The sequence below is a fragment of the Balaenoptera musculus genome, chromosome 12 (assembly GCF_009873245.2).
Source record: "Balaenoptera musculus isolate JJ_BM4_2016_0621 chromosome 12, mBalMus1.pri.v3, whole genome shotgun sequence".
Classification (NCBI taxonomy): domain Eukaryota; kingdom Metazoa; phylum Chordata; class Mammalia; order Artiodactyla; family Balaenopteridae; genus Balaenoptera; species Balaenoptera musculus.
This window is the reverse complement of record NC_045796.1, coordinates 96,966-119,438: the sequence shown is the minus strand read 5'-3', so window position 1 is coordinate 119,438 and position 22,473 is coordinate 96,966. Positions and strand designations below refer to the sequence as shown.

Below are 22,473 nucleotides of genomic sequence, written 5' to 3'. Positions count from 1 at the left end.
ACATAAGTGTTATTCTCTTTCAGACACATACAAAGGAGCACTATTGCCGAAACATGAGATAAGAGTATGTTTAATTTTGTAAGAGGCCACCAAAACGTCTCCCAAGCTCCATCCCATTTTGCATCCCCACCAGCAGTGAATGGGCCTCCTGCTACTCCACAGTGCTTGAGGGTTTCAGTGTCCTGATTCGGGCCACTTTAGTACATTTGCCAGGAACTACCCTTGTTGTTTTAATTTGCATTTCCCTGTGACATATGTTCTCCCATAGCTTTATTTGCAATCTGTATGTCTTTTTGGTGAGGTGTCCGTTAAAGAATTTTGCCCATTTTTTAAAAATAGATTTATTTATTTTATATATTTTATTTTTGGCTGTGTTGGGTCTTCGTTGCTGTACACGAGCTTTCTCTACTTGCGGCAAGCAGGGGCTACTCTTTGTTGCAGTGTGCAGGCTTCTCATTGCGGTGGCTTCTCTTGTTGCGGAGCACAGGCTCTAGGTGCACGGGCTTCAGTAGTTGCAGAACGCAGGCTCAGTAGTTGTGGCTTGCAGGCTCTAGAGCGCAGGCTCAATAATTGTGGTGCATGGGCTTAGTTGCTCCACGGCATGAGGGATCTTCCTGGACCAGGGCTCAAACCCCTGTCACTTGCATTGGCAGGCGGATTCTTAACCACTTCACCACCAGGGAAGCCCCCATTATTTAATAGTCTGCTTGTTTCTTATAGTTGAGATTGACTACTTTGCATATTTTAGATAACAATCAGATATACTGTATATGTCTTTTGCAAATACTTTCTTCTAATCTGTGGCTTGTCTTTGGGGAAATTTAAATGTATGTGACTTTTTCATGCTTCTCAATTATTACGTGTTTCTACTTCAGTGAAAAGTGAAGTTAAGTGAACTTTCACTGCCTAAACTTTGGGGAACTTCATGCATAAACATGTGAGAGTGAACTCAAAGACCTCTTTTACATACAAGGATGAAGTAGGTAAATGGAGGATGGATTTCTCCAGAGATGCTCTTCTGGATAAACTGAAATGCCCCAACAAACTTCCTCCCTGTCTTGCTGATGAGAACTCTGCTGCATGTCCACAGAGACACAGAACCTCCATGAGAGAGTGAGATTTCATCTATTGGAAACACCATTTTCTGGGACTTCCTTGCTAGCTCAGTGGTTAAGTATCCACCTGCCAATGCAGGGGACACAGGTTCGAGCCCTGATCTGGGAAGACCCCACATGCCACGGAGCAACTAAGCTCATGCTCCACAACTACTGAGCCTGCGCTCTAGAGCCCGTGAGCCACAACTACTGAGCCAACGTACCACAACTACTGAAGCCTGAGCGCCTAGAACCCGTGCTCCACAACAAGAGAGGCCACCACATTTAGAAGCCCGCATACTGCAACGAAGAGTAGCCCCCGCTTGCCGCAACTAGAGAAAGCCTGCACGCAGCAAAGAAGACCCAATATAGCCAAATAAATAAATTTTTAAATTTTTTAAAATACGATTTTCTAATCCTAACTTTTTTAAAAATACATCCTTATTGGAGTATAATTGCTTCACAATGCTGTGTTATTTTCCGTTGTGCAACAAAGTGAATCAGCCACATGCATACACATGTCCCCATATCCCCTCCCTCTTGAGCCTCTCACTCATCCCCCTATCCCACCAGTCTAGGTCGTCGCAAAGCATCGAGCTGATCTCCCTGTCCTATGCTAACCCTAACTTTTACCAGAGATGGATCTCAAGCTGTGAATGATTGTTATTTGAATTATTCTGTGGATGTAGCAATGGCTGAAAACGAAATCAGTGGTTCTCTAAATTATTATTATTAGGTTTAATTTCTTTTGCCCCAGTGCAGAGATTGACAATTAAAATGTCAATAACACATTTCCATAGCTTTGACTTATGCCTCTTAAAATTTAGGCACCATTTAGTTTCATTATAAATAAGTTTCAGCTGGATCCCTCATGACTAAAACTGGATCCCAAGTGGAACTATAGGATGAAATGTGAGGACAGTGAATCGTTGTCTATTCAGTAACATATAAGGCCAATAATCTAATATCACCCGGCACACTGATGTTTTCCATGTACAGTTCCTGGTTCTTCTTTTCTCAATGATTCCAGCAAAGAACTTAAATGTCCTCAGCCATCTGGCCTCAACTCTCATGAAGTCCATACCCCATTGTGAGTTTGTGCTCTCCAGTGTGTATAAAGGGAAATACAGAGGCCATCAGATGGACCTGTCCATGTGGTCATGATGAAGCCCACCACCATCTGTCCTTCTCACTCCCATCACACTGGTTGGGACCTCTTGGTGTGACCATGACTAGTAGCCTGCAAAAAATATGACTTAAATCTCACCACTTCTTTTTACCATCCTCCTTGGGCATCTCTAATGGATATTCCCTCCAGCATTATAATATGATCTGGTCTCCAGGTATAATTGTCTTCAATAATCTCCACAAAGGAAAAAATAACTTTTATTGGTGCTGGTGACATAACATTTTATTCCTAGGGTTAAATAGACCCTAACAACCCATCCCCATGCACTGAAACATAAAGACACCTGTTATATTTCCTTCTATGTGAACATGAATTTGTATGGGTCTCCTCCAGTCCACCAGCCATGAAGGCCAGGTCAGATGCTAGTGCATCTCTTCAGATGAAGTCCCTGCTCCCACCTGGCGAATAATGGCCTCACCTGGTTCTACGTGTTGGATGCCATCCCTTCCCCTCCCCTGTCCCACAGCATCTCGGCTCACTTTTCAGGTCCAGACCAGAGGGTCCAGACTTGTCCTCTGATTCTTGCCCATCCTGTTTTAGTTGACTCTCCTATTATCTACACTTGGGCAGGCAGATTCTTTATTATTTAATTAACTCTACAAATATTATTGAAATGATAGAAGCAAAATAAGACTCTGTTCAGGAAAGAGTATGGAGGAAATATCTTCTCACAGAAAGCAGGCACGACATCAGTCAGTGTACAGGTGAGATCACTGGGCTGAGGGAGAGGTGACTTGCCCCAGACCCCCAAGTGTGACATCTCAGGGCAGGAGTGGACCCAGTGCTACACGTACAAGGGTGTCCGTCAGAGATGGGGAGTCACATTGGTCTTTTCTGGTTCCCAGGAGAGATAACACCACTGATGACACTGATGACAATATTCAACACCCCTGGCAAACCCACAATAAATTTCAGACAGACCATTACCATCGCGATCCATAATTTACATCCTTGCAGACTGAAATGCAGATGGTGAGGCCACATCCTCACTGCCCACAGTGAGATGGGATGGAGCTGTGCTCTGCTCTCCAGCACCACTTACTTATATGACCTCAGGCACAGTTCCAAGACCCACTGACCCAGGGACTCGGGAAAGCTGCTCTCACGTGGACTTTTCAAGGGAACCTGCTTCCTGAGGTGGGAGCTTTCCTCTGACCATGACGCCCTCATACACTGCAAGCCATTCAATGTGAAGGTTTACTTCCAAGAATCATGCGTGTTCTCTCACCGAGTGCAGTGGGAACTGTGTTCCCTGAGCTCCAATGTCACTGGCAGTGACAGAGTTAGAAATGAACACTTCTAGAAGGAGTGAGTCTGTGCACTGTGACCAGGTCACCTGCCCAGCATATTGGAGTCCTGAGGAGCCTCCCGTAGCGGTCTGTTCTTAGTCCTTGGTAGCCATGGGGATTCCTCAATGTCCACCCTCAAGGAAGGAGCCCTGAAGCTCACGGTGTTTGTGCAGACACTCACTTGTGCACAGGAAAAAGGCAGGGCAGGCTACTGGCCAAGTCAGCAGTGCTGAGAACCATGACCATCTCAGCAAGAATGACTACCTTGTCCAAAAATACACTGTGTGTTTAGTTGTTATGAATAAATCCACCTCCAGAGCAACTCTTGATAATATTTAAACTGTTTCAAGTGAAGAAATGTTCACCCAAGTTAAGGGAAACACGAAGTCCTTTGTGAATTTTGGTAAACATTAAATTTTACCTAACTCTGTCTGAATTCAATGTGATTATTACATGTGTGGTTGTCTCAAATACTTGCATATCCAGGAAATATACATGAGGTAATGCAGAAAGGAAAAAACAAGAGTCTGAGTCTGACAACCTGGAAGACCCTGAATGTTTCATGGGTATTTATGTGAAATATATACATCCATGGGATTAAAGTCTATTCCCAAATCTGCCATTAATCCTTGAGCACAGCTGATTTCCTGACTAGCCCTTCAGCATCATTTCATTCCTGGACAAAGGGTCCCCCAGGCTTCAGGAGGGGGACCCCAGGTGGGGGCTGAGTTCTCTGAGGGCACAGTCAGCACCGTGCTCACAGGGGGAGCCCCAGGTACAGGGACCTCCCTTCACTACTTGATGCTTTTTATAAAAAGGTCCCTCCTATATGCAAATATCCCCTTAGACCACAAGGTAAAAACAAAGTACCAGTTCACTTAAATACGGGTTTCTCCTCATGCTTGAAGACATTTTCTGGGCTTGATGAATCTCATCTGCAAGAAGATGAATCCACTGTGGTTCTTCCTCTTTCTGGTGTCAGCTCCCAGAGGTGAGTGTCTCAGGGATTCAGCCATGAACACACGGGGAAGCTGCTTCTGAGCCCATGAGTCAACGTGCTTCTGTGTGTCCACAGGCGTCCTGTCACAGGTGCAGCTGCAGGAGTCGGGACCAAGCCTGGTGAAGCCCTCACAGACCCTCTCCCTCACCTGCACTGTCTCCGGATTCTCATTAACTGGCTCTGGTGTATCCTGGGTCAGACAGCCTCCAGGAAAGGGACTGGAGATGGTTGGTGTGATGGATTATAGTGGAAGCACAGTCTATAACTCAACTCTTAAGTCCAGGCTCAGCATCACCAGGGACACCTCCAAGAGCCAAGTATATTTATCACTGAGCAGCCTGACAACTGAAGACACCGCCGTGTATTACTGTGCGAAAGACACAGTGAGGGGAAGTCAGTGTGAGCCCAGACACAAACCTCCCTGCACGGAGGCCCGTACCGACCAGGGGGCGCTCAGGACCCAACAAATACAGGGCTGAGGCCTGCAGCAGGTGCAGAGAGGGGCTGGGAGGCAATTCTTGTTAGAACCTCTGCTTTCCTCTTCCTGCCCAGGAGCTCCACCAGAGACCCTGTTCTGTATACTAATGTTTCATTGTTGTGGATTATGTTGTGTCTAGAAAGTTTTGTGGGCATGTACCTATTTGCTTAATTTTTATTTTTATTATAGTTGTGTATATATATATTCACATGCACACACACATATAATGCTCAAGAATTAAGGTTGTTTTTCATTTCTTTATTTATCTTTTTCTCAAAGGAGCTCAAAACAACCCTGCGGCTCACCATCATGTTCAATTTGAGCCTGAAGTTCGTGAAACTTCTAAATATCCTGAGAATGCACATGAGAATTTTAAACAGTATTAATTGTTGTTTTGTTTTTGTACATGTGGAAGGAAGAGACACACCCTCCTGCATTCAGCAACCTGCACAAACAGTTTGAATTCTGCAGCAGGCAGTGTTATAGACTCTGATGCCAGAGTGCTCCAATACTGCACATGCAATGATCCTCACTATTCACAGATTCCATATCTGCAAATTCACCTACTTCTAGCTGTTATGAGCACCCCAAAATAAACACTGTCATTTTGTGCTCATTCATGGACAGTAACAATGTGGCCGATGGTTTGCATCACCTAACACACACATACACACACACACACACATACACACACACACACACACACACACACACACATTCCCTGCTGAGGTCAGTCAAGGTGATGCTCTCTTTTCTTTTTTCAACTCCCGTCATGTAATTGAGCACTTTCTGGGGTCAAATTAGTGCCATGCTTTTCACATTTCTGGGATTCTCGGTGATTGTTTAAGGTAGTCACAGGCATAGGGTTGAAGAACAGTCTAGTGTCCCTATGCACCAATGGCTGTGACTGGTCTTAGGGAAAATATACATGAGAGATCAGCTTCATTCAGGCATGAGTTATATGGCCATAGGTGGTGAAAATGATACTCATGTTTCCAATATAAATCTCATCCAAAACCAAAAGACAAAACTCGCTGCTGCATATGGAATGCAGCCTTGGAAGCTTGGCTTAATTCCAAATACAGCAGGGCAAGTGGAGGCTTATGGCCAAGAAGAGGGTGGGGTGGACTGGACTGGAAATAATTAACAGAAGAAATACAGGCTAAGGGGCTTCCGGTTACTTAGACTCACAAGGATTCTTGCTGAAGGGAGACCAGGGTGATCAGATACCATGTGGGTGATAGGAGGTTTGATGGATTTGATCAAATACTGAGGGCGATCAGAGTTCAAGGGTGGGAGATTTTCATTTTTCTCACTTAACAGGGGTCTTAACAAAACCTGGCCATGCAAATATAAACACAGAAGCCCACAGGTCAAGACTAGCTGAGAAGAGCATTACAAGGAGCCTGTTGGCTAAGGGGTGGTCAAGGGTCTTTGTCACACTTAAGAAGAGTAATAATGAACATACCAGTAAACCAGGGATGCACACAGACACACAGAGAAAAGACCATCTGAGGATTCAGTGAGAAGAAATCCATTTGCAAGCAAAGGAGAAACGCCTGAGAAGGACCCAAACCTGCTGACACCGTGACCTTAGACTTCTAGCCTCCAGGCCTGAGAGGAATACATTTCTGTTGTTTAATCCACCCAGTCTGTTATTCTATAATGGCCACACTAGCCAACTAATACACCTACAATATAGACGCAGATAGGCATATATGGAAATGTAAGTATCATATTGGAAAACAAACATCACCCATTCTTCAGAGGTGACATGAAGCTGTGTCCACCCTGGCTCTCAGCCAGCACCCTCCTCCAGCACCCTAGACAAGGACCAGCCGTGACCATCTTTATATGGAAACATGCTTCCCACCTGCACATCAAACCCTGGCTCAAGGGGAAAACACAGTACCTGTGCTACTCAGAGTCAGGGTTCTCATCTTCACTGATGTAACTCTCTGAAAGTCAAAGCATTAATCAAAATGAACATGAAAACCTTCTGGTCATTCCTCCTCTTCCTGGCATCTCTGAGCTTGAGCATCTCCTGGGTCTGAGGAAGGTGGAATTATATGGTGACATATGCGAAGTGGGTGTCTCATGGTTTCTCCTTCCCCTGGTGTCCTGTCCCAGGTGCTGGTGCAGGAATCGGGCCCAGGACTATCGAAGACCCTCTCCCTCACCTGCTCAGTCTCTGGATTCTCCATCACAAACGGTGCTGACTGCTGGGACTGGATCCCTCAGCCCCCAGAGAAAGGGCTGTGGTGACTGGGGTGCTTTGGTTCTGGGAATAGCACAGCATACAACCTGTCTCTCCAAACATGACTCTCCACCTCCAGAGAAACCTCACAAATTCAGTTTTCCCTGCAGCTCAGCTCCGTGATGCCCTAGGACACAGCCCTGTGTTACTGTCCCAGGAGATGCAGTGAGAAGTCAGGGTGAGTCCAGATACGACCCTCCCTGCAGGGACCTCTCCAACCACGAGGGGGCGCTCGGGTTCATCCGGAAACAAGAGGACCAATTTCAGGGCAGGCGCAGATGTCATGGACGGGTTTACTCTCAGAAGCTGTGGTTTCTCTGCTGCATCATTGCCGCCCTGCAGGCTCCCTCCGTAATGATTCCAGGGAGAGACTTCCCTGGTGGTCCAGTGGGTGGTAAGTCTCTGAGCTCCCAATGCAGGGGGCCCGGGTTCAATCCCTGGTCAGGAAAAAAAATCCTGCATGCATGTCACAACTAAGAGTTCGCATGCCGCAACTAACAAACAATGATTCCAGGGAACTTTCTTGTCTCTAAACTTGAGACTTTTTTCATGGAGTCAGGCTTGTCTGTCTTTCCCCATCTATCTATGGACAAGCCGCACAGAAATATTTCTTCATGAGACGTTTATTTGAAGATTAGGTGACTACTTTCTGTTATTAGTTGTCAAGGTTTTAATCGTTTAATGACATAAATAATTTTTACTGTTGAACTTTAAATCTGCTTTCCACCGTCAGATGGATTTCCAATTCCTCTCATCCTGAAAATCTCCCCAGTCCTGTTTGATACAATGCCTTTCACTTGAATAATATGAATCATATTTATATTGAGAAATTGATGTCCCTATAGCACTGGAGTCATTCTCTCCCCAGAGGACATTTTGAAATGTCGGGACACAGGTTGGGCTGTAACATGTGGGCTGTGTTGCCTGTACCTTGTTATCTAGTGTGGACATTTATAATAGATAATTAGGTAAACTAGAGAGATAGATAAAAGGGAACAGAAAAAGGTATATCCTAATCATATGGAAAATAACCATAAAAACTGACTACATAACCCATTTTTAGGGAGTGGTAAAGGCTCAAATGTGTAAGGATGAAGCAAGCACCCTTATGAAGTTATTCGTATCAACATAAATATTCAAACAATTTTTGTAAATGCTTTTCAAGCTCACTCCTCAATCCCATGGTGAGTGTCTGGTTTTCTCTCTAAGAAATCGACGAATATATTCCAATTGGCTGCCATTGGCTTTCCTTCCAGCAAGCGGATGAGGGGCCTTTCGCTCTACAGCATCCCCAATATTTGAATTTCTTATTATTTTGTGCTTTAACTGTTGTAATAAGTGACTAGCAGTATCTCATCGTCGTGTTATTTTATGTATCCTTAATGAAGAATCTTGTTAAAACCTTTTATCTCTTCTTTCTGGAAGTATCTTCAGATCACTGGCACAGTGTTCATTACTTTCATTTTTTGTTGCTGTGGTTGAGCTGTGAATTTGCTGTATATTCATGATACAAGTCCTTTATAAATATGATATTAGAAAGCACATTCTCCAAGTCTGTGCTTTAATTCCCTTATCGGTGAAGCTATTGCTGCTGTTGCTGTTGTTGTTTTCAGGACAGAATTTTTAATAGATACAGAAAATTACAAATTTATTTTATGAATGAAGTTTAGGATATTATACCTCAAAATTCATCATGAAACTCAAGGACACCCATAGTTTCTGCCACATCCCTACGCCAGGCCACATTCAGGGATGGAGGGTTAACTCCACCTTCTTGAAGGGAGGATGACCATGATGAGTTACCTGAAGTTATTCCTTGAGGGAGATTTATCCTACCTTCTGCATTAGATATATTTATTCAATCTCTATATAGGTAAATATCAAGATATTTGTTTCATACTTTGTGTGAAGGTTATATACTAAGGCATTTTCTTTGCTCATGTAATTGTTACCGCTTGTCAGCCATGAGGAGCTCTTTCAGATTCTCTCCTGTATCCCCTTGAAGGGCCCCCATCCATTTGTGTGAACACTTCCTTACTTTCTGGGGCTACAAGAATCTGCAGTATAATCATGCGTATTCTCTACTCTGGCCCTAGAATTAGCTATGCCTCAGATGAGTTGTGGATCCTTTTCTGGAGAATAGTATTAGCAACCAGAAGAGTGTGTATTAGGATACTAATGCTGGTGTCCTCTCTACTGGGGTCATTGCCTCGAGACCCTATAAGCTAACAGACCTTGGAAATATATCTCTGTGCACTACCCCACATATACACAAACACGTCTGCAACTATCTCTGTATCTCACCTTCTGACCTATGTTAAGGTAAATGTGAGATCATGCTTACGTCTCCAATCCTAGTGCAATATCACATGGGTAAATCCACCGTTTCCCCCTTGCTTGTCTGTTACTTTCCATCCAACAGTGAGAAGCCTGGCTCCACCGATGCCATCCAGCTACTAATTGTTCAATTCCACAGGCACAGTAGTAACACAATTCTTAGCCTGACTCCTGATGGAAATACCATTATCCACCAGGCTCTAGTGCTTATGTGCAGTGGCTTACAACTTAGCCTTCAGACCCCACTCATTTCCAAAGTCACTTAGGTCAAAACCTAATTTCCCACCTTCTTCAGACATGTTAATTCATAGATTCACTATAATATTAGGTATGATCTATGAAGTGTGCATCGTTCCATCTTTGAGTCTCTAACTTATAAATGAAATCTATATTTATATTCAATAAGGTTCACTCTTTCTGCTATTACTTTATATATTTTGACAAGTTCATAGTGCAATGTTTCCACCACTGCAATTTCATAGAGAAGAATTTCACGATCCTTAAATATTGTCCACGTTTCACTTGTCAAAGACCTTCTCCGAAATTCCTGCTAAATGCTCATCTGCTTTCTTTATAAATAGACTTGCCTTTTCCGAAATGGGAAATAGGTGAAATTGAACGTTTTCAGACCGATTTTTTAATTAGCAATATGCATTTAGGATTCCCTCATGTCCTTTCATGGTATAATAGTTTAATATTTCAATTGCTGAATACAATTCCACAGCATGGATACATCACGCATTGTTTATCTACTAATTTATGGAAGAATGTATTTGTTGCTTCCACTTTATCTCAATACTAAATGAATATACTACGATAATTCATGGGAAGTCTATTATGGAGCTATGAGTTTCAAGTCAGTTAGGTAAATATAAGGAGCATGACTTCTGGCATCTTATATTAAGCTCTGTCTAGGTGTGTAAGTGGTTGCCCTGAGGAAGGGCTCTGATGCGGAGACCACTCAGCTGTCCCAGTCCTCTTGCTGAAAGGAAGTCAGAGCCCAAGCAATGTCCACACGAGATGGACACCAGGTCCAGCCCTCAGACCTGGCTGAGCCCCCAGCCTACAGTCAGGGTCACCCTCCCTTACACGTGCGTGTGCATCACGGGAGCAGATGCTGCGGCTGAACTTGAGCCTGTCACAGTGACCCTGCATGGGGTAGGGTGAGCTGCTCCTCCAGGCCCTCCCAAAGCAGAGACGGTGAACAAAATATAGAGCTGCTGTCAGTGTAAACTGTCAAGAGTTGTGGCAGCGTTCTGTGCGTCAGTCAACACCTGAAACATTGTTATTCATTTTCGCGTGCGATCCTATTTCAGCATTTCATATGTGGTAAATATATAGCACAGTTGGATTGGATGAGGAGACAAAGATCACACTGTAAGTGGAGATGCTATGACACAGTGCAGATCCAAGTCCAGAGCCAAAGTCCTCCTCCCCATGATACAGGAGGACCTAAGAGCTCAGGCAGGAATCCTGGGCTGTCCCAGGTAGGAAGACACACCTGTGTGAATAGAGAGGTAACACCATCTGATTCACACTTTAGCAGGACCAGGCTGACAGTGGTGAGGTAGTCAGTTAGGAGACATTGGGACACTATTACACCTTAACCACACTCGACCTCAAGGCATGCATTTCTAGTTTAATCTTGTAGTAGTTTTTATTCCATTCAGCAGCCTATGTCAGGATTAATATTCTTATTCTTTGTTATTCTGTGAGCATTTTTCTCTCGCCAAGATTTAAATTTGCTGCTGTTTTATTTCTATAATTATCTGATATATTGGTGAGATTTTGATAATATGCCACTTGTCCCATTTTGAGGTGGTTTTAAAAACATTAAATACGAAGCATTTTCTCAGCTTCTCATCTCTCTACATCTCCAAGACGAGTATGAGCTTTATTGTGACACCCAGAAACTGGAAACAATTCCAATATCACACATCAGCTTAACAAATAAGCCAATCATGCTATGCTCATTCTTTAAATGCCACCTGTTATTAAAACCAAGAATTCTTGATACACACAAAAACATGATAGTGTTCACAACTATTTGTCCTGAGTAAAATAAGCCATAACAATAAAAATACATATAATATGATCCCACTTTTATAAATTCTAGAAAATGAAAAGTAACCTGAAGTAACAAAGGAAGATCAATGGTTATGTGGGGACAGGATGGAAGATAAGAAGGGACAGGAAGGAGGAAACCCAGAAACTACTGAAAATAATGAGAGGAATTGATCTGTTCTCTCCTGACAATGATGATGCCTACATCAGTATTTATCAGAGTGTTCATTCTGAGTTTGTGCGCTTTATTATATGTCAAGAACCTCATTAAAGTAATTACAAACAAAGAAATGCACGACTTGGGAGGGAAGGAGTGAAGGAAAGATAGTGAAACATAAGAGACTCTTGAAAATACTTCTCATGAACCCTGACCCTCTCCATATATTTTAGGTAAAGACTACAAGAGAGCAAAGTCATAATGATCTCTTTACAGGAGGAGGATCTGCAAACCTCACCCGGCAAGTCCAACTCTGTCCTGGAGTAGGTTCAAGGCAGCAGCCTGGCCCAGAGCACAGGTGCAGATGCTGGATCTAACGGTCACCCCATGTTTATCCTTGGACACTCCACAAACACTCTATCCCTCTGGGTGTAGTTTACACCTCTAATATGAGGGTAACAATGACAGCTACATCACAGGATGTGTGTGCATATATAAAATGACATATGTGTCCTAAGTGTTTACTCTGGAAGAATCACATAATGAAAGTTATATTTCCCAAATGCTATCAACACCACAAAATCCAAGACTCTCACACCAGCTCTGACACCCTGCCCTTTCTGAGGACGTTCAATGACAGAGCCACTTATATACTAGAAGGTCATGCAAATCGGGTTCTTCCTCTGTGGATATAAAGCAGCCCCAGCCCTGGCCTTGCACCTCTCGGAGAGCAGCTCCAGCCCGGGATTCCCAGGTGCTCCCATTCAGGGTTCAGGACAGAACACTCACCATGGAGTTTGGGCTGAGCTGGGTTGTCCTTGTTGCTTTTTACAAGGTAATTCATGGAGAGCAAGAGATACTGAGGATGTGAATGGATATGAATGAGGAAATCAGTGGATGTGTGACAGTCTCCTGACCAGGATGTCTCTGTGTTTGCAGGTGTCCAGTGTGAGGTGCAGCTGGTGGAGTCTGGGGGAGACCTGGTGCAGCCAGGGGGGTCTCTGAGACTCTCTTGTGCAGCGTCTGGATTCACCTTCAGTAGCTATGCCATGAGCTCGGTCGGTCCGCAGGTTCCAGGGAAGGTGCTGGACTGGGCCTCAGGTATTTGTAGTGAAGGTAGCACATACTCTGCAGACTCTGTGCAGGGCCGATTCACCATCTCCAGAGACAACTCCAAGAACATGCTGTATCTGCACATGAACAGCCTGAGATCTGAGGACACGGCCGTGTATTACTGTGTGAAATTTACACAGTGAGGGGAAGTCAGTGTGAACCCAGACACACACCTCCTTGCAGGCAGACAGGAGGGGGATGCAGGGGGCACTCAGGACATACAACTGTGTGTTTCAGCCCCGGGAGCAGGTGCAGATGGTAGTTACGGGCTGCTTTCCTGACAGGGTCTGGGGTTTCCTCTCCATATAGCAGTTTTCCCTAGGGAACCTCTCTGTACTCATCCATGGTTCTTTACATACACATTCAGGCTCCCAATTAGAAAGTATTTTCGAAATAGGGGGAAAAAATGTCATATATGAAAGGCAGAGACTCAAAGTTAGATACTCAGGTTTTCCTTTGTCTAAATCTTGTCTAAATTGACCTGTTTCAAAACTATCCCAGTGGATGTAGAGAAAGTTGAACATATTCTTCCTCCCTCATTATGATAGCTCAGCCCAGCCCAACTGGTACACCAGCTGTCCCTGCCAGGATCGTGCCTCTTGACTTTCCTACTAACCTCTTGCCTGAGAAATATAAATGAGCTGAGCAGCACCAGATCCTCACTGGGTTACTGGGAATGATGCCAGTTAGAGGGAACATGTGTAGGGGTGTTTCTACATGTGCTCCTTGCTTCCAGGTCCAATAGAATCCATATACGCTTAGATAATACCTGCATCCTCTTCTACTGTGCAGTTTATTTTATGTAAAATATTCATTGCAAAGCTATTACCATTAGACACATATGTAGTCGGTAGGGAAAGTTTATAGTCAGGTGGATAATAACATGAATTTTCAGAAGCTGCTGAAAACAAATCTATTCTCCTTTCTTCACCACAGCATCTTTGGTGAACACTAAAATGCAGGAAAATCACACAGGTTCTCATCCCACGAAGAGCCCTGCAGCCTCACACGCAGACCCACCTCTGTCCAGGAACCTTTGCAGGGGCGGCCAGGTCCAGGGTGGAGAAGCCCAGGCCTCGACAGGAGGTCTCACTGTGTCTTGATGTGTGCTCTCCAGCACATCACCTGCCAATTCCAGGCTGCAGTTTAGCTTCCCATCTCCAAGATTCAAGTAAACCGACACCTACATCACATGCTTGGTGTGCATATGTAGAAACAAAATAATAAAAGAGGCCCTGAGTGTTGGGCCTCAGGGTAGGCCACCCCAAATTATGCCTCAAAGTGACTTAAGACAGAGCCAATGCAGAGAGACATTCTGACCTTCCTCCCTGTCACCCTGAGGCAAGAAATAAACCTCCCATGTGAAAGGTGCTCTCCCTGTACCTGGAGGTGGAAGTGAAATGGTCCTTTACCCCATGCCCTCCACCTGCCTTTTTCTGGGCAAAAAATTTAGCCTAAGAGTAAGTTTAATCAGAGAACTGAGAAAATCTAGAAAGAAACGAAAACTGTCCAACAAAATGAAATAATAATAGTTTAGCCATTAAGCAAATCAAGGACCTTTATTTCCTCCTCAAGGGCTATAGATAATATTCTTGTCCATCTCCCGTGAGCTGTCTTGTAGATACTGAAACTCCCACCAGGAGGAACAAGTTAACTGCATGATGACCAGACCGTAGCCATGACATAAGCTGCCACAATTCCAAGAACTGGCCTCAGAGAAATGGGAACGAAGTGACCCTGGAACTGAAGATTAACTCTACTTAAAACAATCAAGATGAGGCTGATCAGACTCCCACGTGACAAATTTCAAGACGACTGCCAGCGTTGACTCTGCTGTTTCTGCCTGTATACCGCGCTTTCCGCTTATAAAAGCCCTTTCCCACAGATTCTCAGTGGAGGGTGGCCTTTGGAGAGAACTCTGTCCCCCACCCGCGGTTGCAGGGAACCAAAATAAAGCAAACTCTCCTTTCTACAAACTTTGCCTCTTTATTGGCTTTTCAGCACCGAACAGCCGGACCCTGCTTTCCATTACACAGGGACACACTTATCACCAGAGATGGGGAATTCAGGCCTGGAAGTCTCTATGAACAAACCTTGTTCCTTCTTTAATGAATATGCCAGCCCAAACTCTGCTTAGGTTCTTCACTACTTGCACACCAAAAGCATACATTTCCTCCTTCTACCAATTCCTCACAAATATTGGATCTTGGTCTAAAAATATAAACGCTGCCTGCTTTGGTCACTTCTGGGTCCATTCCTATGGCACGTCCATGCCTATGGTTACAATTTTTTTCTTTTCTCCTGTTAATCTGTCTTTGTTAGTTTTATTATCAGCCCAGCCTCAGGAACTCAAGAGGGGCAGAGGAGGAGATTTCCCTCCTGACAAATCCAAGTTGTCTTCTCTTCAGCCTCACTCTGTACAACCTCTTAGGACCCTCAGTCCTCACGGGCCACTTTCACACTCCTGATATCACCTTGCCAGTTGTGTTCTTCTGGCATCTCTTCTTTGCATTTCCATCTCACCCTTCAATATTTCTTCCAAATCAGTGTGACATTTCAGTGTCCATTGTCTGGATGTACACAGTTTATTAGTCATTCCCTAGGAAAGGACATCTTGGTCCTTTCCAAATTTTGGCAAATATGAATAAAGCTAAGTATGCATCGTGTGCAGGGTTTTCTCTGGACTAAAGTCTTATTGTCTTTCAGGTACATACAAAAGAGCACTGTTGCTGAAACACAGATAAGAGTATGTTTAGTTTTGCAAGAAGCCTCCAGAATAGCTCCCAGGGTGCATCCTGTTTTGCGTCCCCACCAGCAGTGAATGGACCCCCTGCCGCTCCACATCCTCCCAGTGTTTAAGGTTCTGAGTCCTGACTTGATCCACTATTGTAAGCTTTCAGGGATATGTCCTTGTTCTGATTGGCATTTCACTGTGCTATAAGTTCTCCCATAGCCTTATTTGCAAACTCTGTCTTTCTGGTCAGGTGTCTGTTAAGGATTTTAGCCCATTTTTTAATACTTTTGTTTCTTTCTTATTGTTGAGTTTAAGACTTCTTGGTACATATTAGATAACAATCAGATATACTAGATATGTCTTTTGCAAATATTTTCTGCCAATCTCTAGCATGCCTTTGGGTATATTTTAAATGTATTTTTTATGCTTCTCAGTTATTACTTGTTGTGTTTCTATTACAATGAAAACTGGTGCTAAACGTTCACTTCCTAAGCCATGGGAACATTATGTGTGAACATGTCACAGTACACTCAAAGGCCTCTTTCAGATACTACAAGGATGCAATGGGTAAACAGAGGGGGGACTTCTTCAGAGATGCACTTCCGGAAAAATAGAAATGTACCAACATACCCTCCTTCCTGTCTTGCTGCTAAGAACTGTGTTGCACGTGCGCAGAGACACAGATCCTTGAGGAGAGAGTGAGATTTCATCAGTTAGAATGACCGTTTTCTAACTCTACATTTTACCCGTGATGGATCGGAGTTTATGAATGATAGTTACATGAATGATTCAATTGATTTAGCCACGGTTCAAACCAAAATCAATACCTTGAATTATTATTATTAATTTAAATTTATGTTGTCCCAGAGAAGAGTTTGACAATTACAATTTCAGTAACACATTTGCATAATTTTGAATTATACCTCTTAAAATTTAGCTACCACGTTGCTTCATAATAAATGTTTCATCTACATCCCTCACATTTGAAACTGGATTCCAAGTGGACCTAGAAGATGAAATGTGAAGACAGCGAATCTCTCTACATTCAGTAACATCTAAGGCAACAAATCTAATATCACACGAGGACACTGTTGATTTCCAAGTGTAGTTCCTGCTTCTTCTTTGCTCAGTGATTCCAACAAAGATACAAAATGACCTAAACCATCTGGTCTCAATGTTCCTGAAGTCCACACCTCCTTCTGAGCTTATACTCTCAAGATTTTATAAGGGAAAACACAGAGACCATCAGAAGGCCCTGTCCACGTGGTCACCATGAAGCCCACCATCATCGGTCCTTCTCCCTCCGATCACAATGTTCAGGCCCTCTTGCTAGGACCATCACTGGTAACCTGCAAAGCAATATGACTTAAATCTCACCACTTCTTTTTACCATCACCCATTGGTCATCTCTAATGGATATTCCCTCCAGCATTATTATATGATCTGGTCTCCACACATAATGGCCTCCAATTATCTCCACAACGGAAAAATAACATTTTTATACTCCTGTTGACCTAACATATTTTTCCTACGGTTAAATAGACCCTAACAACACATCCCCAACTACTGAAACATAAAGACACCTTTTATATATCCTTCTATGTTGACATGAATATGGATGGATCTCCTCTAATCCACCAGCTCGAGAAGGGCAGGCCAGATGCTGGGGCATCTGTACAAACGCAGGCCCTTCTTCCACCTGGTGAATAATGGGCTCACCTGATTCTAGGTTTTAGATGCCATCCCTTCCGCTCCCCTACACCACAGCGTATCAGCTCAATTTTCAGGTCCTGACAGTAGGGTCCAGACTTCTCCTCTGATTCTTGCCCATATTACTTTGGTTGGCTCTCCTATTAAGGACATTCAAGCAGGCAGATTCCTTAGTATTTAATTTACTCTGCAAATGTTATTGGAAAAGCGAGAAGAAGTATAGTACTCTGTTCATGAAATAGTATGGAGTAAATATCTTCTCATAGACAACAGCCTCGACATCAGTCAGTGTACATGTGAGATCACTGGGCTGACGGAGAGCTGACAGGTGTGACCTCGCAGGGCAGGAGTGGAGCCAGTGCTACATGTAAAATCGTGTCAGTCAGAGATAGGAACTCACATTGGTCCTTCTGGTTCCCAGGAGAGATAACATCACTGATGACAACATTCAACACCCCTGGCACACCCACTATAAATTTCAGACATAGCATTACCACCGTGATCCCCGATTTACATCCTTGCAGACTGAAATGTAGATGGTGAGGCCACATCCTCAGTGCCCACAGTGAGATGGGATGGAGCTGTGCTCTGCTCTCCAGCACCACTTACTTATATGACCTCAGGCACAGTTCCAGGACTCACTGACCCAGGGACTCGGGAAAGCTGCTCTCAGGTGGACTTTTCAAAGGAAACTGCTTGCTGAGGTGGGGGCTTTCCTCTGACCATGACACCCTCATACTCTGAAAGCCATTCACTGTGAAGGTTTACTTCCAAGAATCATGCGTGTTCTCTAACCCATTGCGGTGGGAACTGTGTTCCCTGAGCTCCAATGTCACTGGCAGTGACAGAGTTAGAAAGGAACACTTCTAGAAGGAGTGAGTCTGTGCACTGTGACCAGGTCACCTGCCCAGCATATTGGAGTCCTGAGGAGACTCCCGTAGCTGTCTGTTCTTAGTCCTTGGTAGCCATGGGGATTCCTCAATGTCCACCCTTAAGGAAGGAGCCCTGAAGCTCACGGTGTTCGTGCAGACACTCAGTTGTGCACAGGAAAAAGGCAGGGCAGGCTACTGGCCAGGTCAGCAGTGCTAGGAACCATGACCATCTCAGCAAGAATGACTGCCTTGTCCACAAAATACGCTGTGTGTTTAGTTGTTATGAATAAATCCACCTCCAGAGCAACTCTTGATCATATTTAAACTGTTTCAGGTGAAGAAATGTTCACCCTAGTTAAGGGAAACACGAAGTCCGTTTGAATTATGATTAACATTAAATTTTACCTAACTTTGTCTGAATTCAATGTGATTATTACATGTATGATTTCTCTCAAATACTTGCATATCCAGGAAATAAACATGAGATAATGCAGAAAGGGCAAAAAATACTAGTTTGTTTCAGACAACTTGGAGGACCCTGAATGTCTGATGGGAATTTATGTGAAATATATACATCCGTGCGATTAAAGTCTATTCCCCAAATCTGCCATTAATCCTAGAGCACATCTGATTTCCTGACTAGCCCTTCAGCATCATTTCATTCCTGGGCAAAGAGTCCCCCAGGCTTCAGGAGGGGGACCCCAGGTGGGGGCTGAGTTCTCTGAGGGCACAGTCAGCACCCTGCTCACAGGGGGAGCCCCAAGTACAGGGACCTCCCTTCACTACTTGCTGCTTTTTATAAAAAGGTCCCTCCTATATGCAAATATCCCCTTAGACCACAAGGTAAAAACAAAGTACCAGTTCACTTAAATACGGGTTTCTCCTCATGCTTGAAGACATTTTCTGGGCTTGATGAATCTCATCTGCAAGAAGATGAATCCACTGTGGTTCTTCCTCTTTCTGGTGGCAGCTCCCAGAGGTGAGTGTCTCAGGGATTCAGCCATGAACACACGGGGAAGCTGCATCTGAGCCCATGAGTCACCGTGGTTCTCTCTGTCCACAGGTGTCCTGTCCCAGGGGCAGCTGCAGGAGTCGGGACCCAGCCTGGTGAAGCCCTCCCAGACCCTCTCCCTCACCTGCACTGTCTCCGGATTCTCATTAACCAGTTATGGTGTAGGCTGGGTCCGACAGGCTCCAGGAAAGGGGCTGGAGTATGTTGGTGCAATATGCAGTGGTGGAAGCGCATATTATAACCCAACTCTGAAGTCCCGGCTCAGCATCACCAGGGACACCTCCAAGAGCCAAGTCTATTTATCACTGAGCAGCCTGACAACTGAAGACACCGCCGTGTATTACTGTGCAAGCAACACAGTGAGGGGAAGTCAGTGTGAGCCCAGACACAAACCTCCCTGCACGGAGGCCCGTAACCACCAGGGGGCGATCAGGACCCACAAAGTACAGGGCTGAGGCCTGCAGCAGGTGCAGAGAGGGGCTGGGAGGCAATTCTTGTTAGAACCTCTGCTTTCCTCTTCCTGCCCAGGAGCTCCACCAGGGACCCTGTTCTGTATCCTAATGTTTCATTGTTGCGGATTATGTTGTGTCTAGAAAATTTTGTGTGCATGTACATATTTGCTTAATTTTTATTTTTATTATAGTTGTGTATATATATTTATTCATATGCACACACACATATAATATTCAAGAATTAAGGTTGTTTTTCATTTCTTTACTTATCTTTTTCTCAACGGAGCTCAAACCAAACCTGCGGCTCTCCATAAGGTTCACTTTGAGCCTGAAGTTCGTGAAACTTCTAAATATCCTGAGAATGCACATGAGAATTTTAAACAGTATTAATTGTTGTTTTATTTTTGTACATGTGGAAGAAAGAGACACACCCTTCTGCATTCAGCAACCTGCACAAACATTTTGAATTCTGCAGCAGGCAGTGTTATAGACTCTGATGCCAGAGTGCTCCAATACTGCACATGCAATGATCCTCACTATTCACAGATTCCATATCTGCAAATTCACATACGTCTAGCTGTTATGAGCACCCCAAAATAAACACTGTCATTTTGTGCTCATACACGGACAGTAACAATGTGGCCGGTTGTTTGACTCACCCAACACACACACACACACACACACACACACATTCCCTGCTGAGGTCAGTCAAGGTGATGCTCTCTTTTCTTGTTTCAACTCCCGTCATGTAATTGAGCACTTTCTGGGGTCAAATTAGTGCCATGCTTTTCACATTTCTGGGATTCTTGGTGAATGTTTAAGGTAGTCACAGGCCTCGGACTGAAGAACAGTCTAGTGTCCCTATGTACAAATGGCTGTGAGTGGACTTAGGGAAAATATACATGAGAGATCAGCTTCATTCAATCATGAGTTATATGGCCATGGGTGGTGAAAATGATACTCATGTTTCCAATACAAAGCTCATCAAAAACATGAAGACAAAACTCGCTGCTGCATATGGGATGCAGCCTTGGAAGCTTGGCTTAATTCCAAATACAGCAGGGCAAGTGGGGGCTTATGGCCAAGAAGAGGGTGGGGTGGACTGGACTGGAAATAATTAACAGAAGAAATACAGGCTAAGGGGCTTCCGGTTACTTAGACTCACAAGGATTCTTGCTGAAGGGAGACCAGGGTGATCACATACCGTGTGTGTGATAGGAGGTTTGATGGATTTGATCAAACACTGAGGGCGATCAGAGTTCAAGGCTGGGAGATTTTCATTATTCTCACTTAACAGGGGTCTTGACAAAACCTGGCCATGCAAATATAAACACAGAGGCCCACAGGTCAAGACTAGCTGAGAAGAGCATTACAAGGAGCCTGTTGGCTAAGGGGTGGTCAAGGGTCTTTGTCACACTTAAGAAGAGTAATAATGAACATACAAGTAAACCAGGGATGCACACAGACACACAGAGAAAAGACCATCTGAGAATTCAGTGAGAAGAGATCCTTCTGCAAGCAAAGGAGAAATGCCTGAGAAGGACCCAAACCTGCTGACACCGTGACCTTAGACTTCTAGCCTCCAGGCCTGAGAGGAATACATTTCTGTTGTTTAATCCACCCAGTCTGTTATTCTATAATGGCCACACTAGCCAACTAATACACCTACAATATAGACGCAGATAGACATATATGGAAATGTAAGTATCATATTGGAAAAGAAACATCACCCATTCTTCAGAGGTGACATGAAGCTCTGTGCACCCTGGATCTCAGCCAGCACCCTCCTCCAGAGCCCTAGACAAGGACCAGCCATGACCATCTTTATATGGAAAAATGCTTCCCACCTGCACATCACACCCAGGCTCAAGGGGAAAACACAGCACCTGTGCTACTCAGAGTCAGGGTTCTCATCTTCACTGACGTAACTCTCTGAAAGTCAAAGCATTAATCAAAATGAACATGAAAACCTTCTGGTCACTCCTCCTCTTGCTGGCATCTCTCAGCTGTGAGCATCTCCTGGGTCTGAGGAAGGTGGAATTATGGGGTGACATCTGCGAAGTGGGTGTCTCATGGTTTCTCCTTCCCCCGGTGTCCTGTCCCAGGTGCTGGTGCAGGAATCGGGCCCAGGACTATTGAAGACACTCTCCCTCACCTGCTCAGTCTCTGGATTCTCCATCACAAACAGTGCTGATTGCTGGGACTGGATCCCTCAGCCCCCAGGGAAAGGGCTGGGGTGACTGCGGTGCTTTGGTTCTGGGAATAGCACCGCATACAACCTGTCTCTCCAAACATGACTCTCCACCTCCAGAGAAACCTCACAAATTCAGTTTTCCCTGCAGCTCAGCTCCGTGATGCCCTAGGACACAGCCCTGTGTTACTGTCCCAGGAGGCTCAGTGAGAAGTCAGGGTGAGTCCAGACACAACCCTCCCTGCAGGGGCCGCTCCAACCACCAGGGGGCGCTCAGGGTCATCAGAACACAAGAGGACCAATTTCAGGGCAGGTGCAGAGGATGGCATGGAGGGGTTTTCTCTCAGAAGCTGTGGTTTCTCCACTGTATCATTGCCGCCCCTGGAAGCCTCATCCACAGTGATTCCAGGGAACTTTCTTGTCTCTATCTAAACTTGAGACTTTTTTCATGGAGTCAGGCTTGTCTGTCTTTCTCCATCTATCTTTGGATGAGCTGCACAGATTTATTTCTTCATGAGACCTTT

The 22,473-nt window shown here is 44.5% G+C and overlaps 2 gene segments (V, D, J or C); both read left to right on the top strand.

The window, feature by feature from the left end:
• Window positions 1-4,480: 4,480 nt before the first annotated feature.
• LOC118905419 lies at window positions 4,481-17,793 on the top strand. The segment is given in 4 exon segments: window positions 4,481-4,563; window positions 4,648-4,965; window positions 12,491-12,493; window positions 17,765-17,793. Coding segments are annotated over 4 exon segments (417 nt in total).
• A 1,397-nt stretch (window positions 17,794-19,190) lies between these two features.
• LOC118905418 lies at window positions 19,191-21,998 on the top strand. The segment is given in 3 exon segments: window positions 19,191-19,273; window positions 19,358-19,665; window positions 21,864-21,998. Coding segments are annotated over 3 exon segments (510 nt in total).
• Window positions 21,999-22,473: the final 475 nt, after the last annotated feature.